This window comes from Triticum dicoccoides, chromosome 3B, assembly GCF_002162155.2.
Source record: "Triticum dicoccoides isolate Atlit2015 ecotype Zavitan chromosome 3B, WEW_v2.0, whole genome shotgun sequence".
Taxonomy (NCBI): domain Eukaryota; kingdom Viridiplantae; phylum Streptophyta; class Magnoliopsida; order Poales; family Poaceae; genus Triticum; species Triticum dicoccoides.
Genome location: NC_041385.1, coordinates 812,408,848 through 812,413,311, shown reverse-complemented (window position 1 = coordinate 812,413,311; position 4,464 = coordinate 812,408,848). Strand labels below are relative to the sequence as shown.

The window sequence follows — 4,464 nt, the reverse complement described above, 5'->3', positions numbered from 1 at the left end:
ACTAGCGCGCCCTAACCCTAGCATCCACTCCCCACCCGCCCTGAACCGGCATGGCCGTGGTCGTGGCCGCGGGCGGCGGGGACGCGGCGCCGGCGCACCGGAAGCTGGGCGGGTACCTGCGCGCGGTGGTCTCGGTCCCGCCCGCCGACGCCAGGTCCCTCCGCCCGCTCGCCCCCTGCTCGCTCTCCGCCTGCGGGGCCGCGCCGCTCGCGCCGCTCCCCGAGGGCGCGGCGGGCCCCGCCCCGCGGGGCTCGCTCCGGTGGCGGGCCACCGGCGGCGGCGGCACCAGCGTCGTGCGCCAGCTCCGGGCGCTCGTCGCCGCGCGCTGCGTCGAGGTGGAGGGCAGGGTGCTCCGGGTCGTCGCGACGAGGGGGGCCGAGGAGGCCAGGGTGGTCGTGCTCGTCGACGTGTACCTCCCCGTCGCCGCCTGGTCCGGGTGGCAGTTCCCGCGATCGCGCTCCGCCGCCGCCGCCGCCGTGTTCAAGCACCTCAGGTCAGTGCCGTCCCCCCCTTCCTCTGCGTCTGTTTCCCCTGACTCTGCACGGTGGAATTTGAATTGCCACGATCAGTCTTCTTCGGATCAATGTGTAGAGAGCCTGGTGGGGTGTGGGGCAGGCAGGATTTTGTCATTTTAGTGGGGATTTGTCGCGGTTACACGCGGGGAATTTACTTCTGCTACTGTTGGTTCTCTGCATTGTGCGATCAGTTTAGCGCTGTTACTACTATTACCTCGCTGCCTTGTGTAACTCGGGTTACTGCAACTGTAATCTGAAGCGTGAGAAATATCCTCTTCCTGTGTTCTCTGCATTTGATACTTCCTAGTCAGTAATGTGTCCAATTTGCTACTTCCTAGTCAGTAATGCACTTGGCATGCATCTGAAGTTGTGATTTGACTGATCACCATCATTTGACTCAAAATTAATAAGAAGCTTGTGGGCTTGTCCCCATGGCATTTCAAAAATTAGTAAAGGTAGCTTCGTAATCCCGTATGGTTACTGCATTTAATTTTAACTATCTGATGCACACGAGTACGAGTTGATCAGTACAGCAGCTCTTTGAGTAGGTTCGTTTTACTATTTCATCGATCCTCCTGTTGATGCTGCTTAACTCCTAGTCTAAGGGAATGTTCTTTTGCAGTTGCAACTGGGATGCTAGGAATGCTTTAGTTGCTTTTGACTGGACTTCTCATGACAATCCACATCCTGATGACCAGTATATTTGGAGCTGCACTGATTGTCATGTCCTTGGCTGCGAGCTTCATCAGATATCATCTGTATCGAATAACGACAAGTCATTTGACCTGCATGAAATCTTCAAAGTTCTCCCCAGTGTTAGGGTGGAGAAGGGGATGCAGATAACAACAATAGTACCAGATGTTATGTCGGATGAAATAGGTATCTGGTCTATCCCTGATGATATATTGAATAAGGTGCTGATTCGCCTTAAACCCGGGGATTTAATAAGAGCGGCAGCTACTTGTCATCACATAAGGACTCTTGCTGCCTCTATTATGCCTTGCATGAAGCTTAAGCTTTTTCCTCATCAAGAGGCGGCTGTCGAATGGATGTTGAGGCGAGAGCAAAACCCTGAGCCCTTAGCGCATCCTCTCTGCAAGAATTTCTGCACTGAGGATGGCTTTCCTTTCTTCATAAATGTTTCCTCTGGTGAAATATTCACTGGGATTGCTCCAACCATAAACGATTTCTGTGGAGGTATGTTCTGTGACGAACCTGGATTAGGGAAGACAGTGACTGCATTGTCTCTTATTCTCAAAACGCATGGAACGTTAGCAGAACCTCCAAGAGGGGTGGATATAAAGTGGTGCACTCATAAACCTGATAAAAAGTATGGATACTATGAATTCAACACCAGCAACTGTTCAAACAGTTTGTCTGAATCAAAAAGGCTCATGGGGAAGAACGTTGTTCAAGAAGATCCATGTTCAAGTGAGCTATCGCATAATGGTGACTCTGTTCCCAGTACAAGATCATCAAGGAAGAGAGGCAGGTTAGTAGACCCTGGTCTATCAACGGTCAGCATGCATGTTTCAATTGAGAAGTCACCAGAATCATGCAATCCACATCCAACGCCAGCTACTCAAGTACTAAAGGTCACCAAAAACTTGAAAAGTGTCAGGAAAAACCTCATGGATGCTTACAGCAAAGATTCAGTTGGCAGTAAAAGGAAGAGAGGCACCGTGTCCGAGTTAAGTGAGACATGGGTTCAGTGTGATAGTTGCAGAAAGTGGCGGAGGTTATCAGATGGAACTGTTCTTGATTCTACTACGGCATGGTTTTGCAGTATGAATGCCGACGCTGCACGGAAGACATGCACTGCTTCAGAGGAATCCTGGGATTTGAAGACAAAGATAACCTATTTGCCAGGATTTTACAAGAAAGATGCGTTGCCGGGAAATGAGCAGAATGTATCATTTTTTGCAAACATATTGAAAGATAATATTTCTTTGATCAACTCTGAAACCAAGAAAGCTTTATTGTGGTTGGCACAACTTCCTCTCAGGAAACATCTCGAGATGGAATCAGTTGGTTTGACACGTCCAGTTCTAGATGCACGGGCGACCACAGGCAAGGGTGCCCGCCCATATTTCAAGTTATTTCAAGCATTCGGCCTTGTGAGGAAGATTGAGCAAGGTGTAACTCGGTGGTATTATCCATCTATGCTTGATGATTTGGCCTTTGACTCGGCTGCGCTTGGAATTGCTCTTGAAAAACCACTGGATTTAGTGAGGTTATATTTATCTAGGGCGACCTTGATAGTTGTGCCTGCTAATTTGATTGATCACTGGACAACACAAATACAACGTCATGTTTCTTCGGATACACTTAATGTTTATGCATGGGGAGATCACAAGAGGCCGCCTGCTCACATCCTTGCTTGGGACTATGACATTGTCATAACCACATTTAGCAGATTAAGCGCAGAATGGGGACCAAGTAAGAAAAGTGTTTTAAAGCAGATCCATTGGTTTAGGGTAATATTAGATGAAGGACACACTTTAGGTTCCAGTCTTGCCCTGACAAACAAATTGCAGATGGCTGTTTCTTTGGTTGCTTCAAACAGGTGGATTTTAACTGGTACGCCTACACCGAACACACCAACTAGTCAGGTTGCTCATCTTCACCCCATGCTCAAGTTTCTTCATGAAGAAGCTTATGGTGAAAACTACCACTCATGGGAGTCTGGAATTCATAGGCCCTTTGAGGCTCAAATGGAAGAGGGGCGCATTCGTCTTGTGGAGCTACTTCGGAGGTCCATGATTAGTGCAAGAAAAGCAGATCTCAAAAACATCCCTCCTTGCATAAAAAGAATAACATTTGTAGACTTCAGTGAAGGGCATGCGAAAAGTTACAATGAACTGGTTGTTACTATTCGCCGGAATATACTGATGGCTGATTGGAATGACCCTTCCCATGTTGAATCACTTCTGAATACCAAGCAGTGGAAATTTCGTACTACTACTATAAGAAATGTCCGGTTGTCTTGCTGTGTTGCTGGGCATATTAAAGTAGCAGAGGCTGGTCATGATATACAAGAAACTATGGATGAGTTGATGCAGGGGGGTCTTGATCCTTCTTCAGAGGAATATCAATCCATAAGATTTGCTCTTTTAAATGGCACCGATTGTATCAGGTATGGAAGTGTTTAATAATAACTAAAGCATATTATCTATCAATCAGATACTCTGACTTGCTCAAACATTCATATTGCTATCTTCAGGTGTCGAGATTGGTGCCGCTTACCTGTTATAACACCTTGTCGGCATCTGCTGTGCCATGATTGTGTAGCTTTGGATAGTGAGAAATGCATAGAATGTGGGAACAACTACGAGATGCAGTCTCCCGAAACTCGTGCACGTCCAGAAAATCCAAACCCAAAATGGCCAGTCCCAAAGGATCTAATTGAACTGCAGCCTTCATATAAGCAGGTCTGTACTCAGAGCTATGTGATGCCATGCAATTTTTTCAGGCACTTTGTTGTCAAGAGTATTTATTTTCTCCATTTTATGCAGGATGACTGGGATCCAGATTGGCAGTCAACGACTAGCAGCAAAGTTGCTTACTTGATCGACAAGTTGAGAAGTTTGCGAGAAGCTAACATGAAACATGTGCACTCGACTAACATAACCATTGGTGCTGGTCCTGCTACTACATCGTCTTATCAAGATGATAATAACACGCAGACCAGGTTACCACAGGCATTGCCTGACAAAGTAATTATATTCTCTCAGTTTCTGGAGCATATTCATGTTATTGAGCAGCAGGTAAATTGTAACGCCCATACTTGTCTTTTCTTAAGAGTATGAATTAGTTGGTTAATGATCTCCTTCTGTTCAGCTGACTATTGCTGGAGTAACATACGCTGGAATGTACAGTCCCATGCCTTTAGGCACTAAGGTATGTGTTTTTTTGCTCTTTCTTCTGTATACCTGTAACATATAACAAG

General features: G+C 46.9%; 1 protein-coding gene across 1 annotated transcript in view; it reads left to right on the top strand.

The window, feature by feature from the left end:
* The first annotated feature begins 50 nt into the window (after nt 1-50).
* The window catches only part of LOC119280134 (F-box protein At3g54460-like), a 6,169-nt gene continuing 1,755 nt past the window's right edge, over nt 51-4,464 (top strand). The window contains exons 1-5 of the mRNA XM_037561097.1: nt 51-493; nt 1,138-3,651; nt 3,739-3,946; nt 4,031-4,282; nt 4,356-4,415. Of these exons, the coding sequence (XP_037416994.1) occupies nt 51-493; nt 1,138-3,651; nt 3,739-3,946; nt 4,031-4,282; nt 4,356-4,415 (3,477 nt within the window). The remainder of the gene's footprint in view (nt 494-1,137; nt 3,652-3,738; nt 3,947-4,030; nt 4,283-4,355; nt 4,416-4,464) is intronic.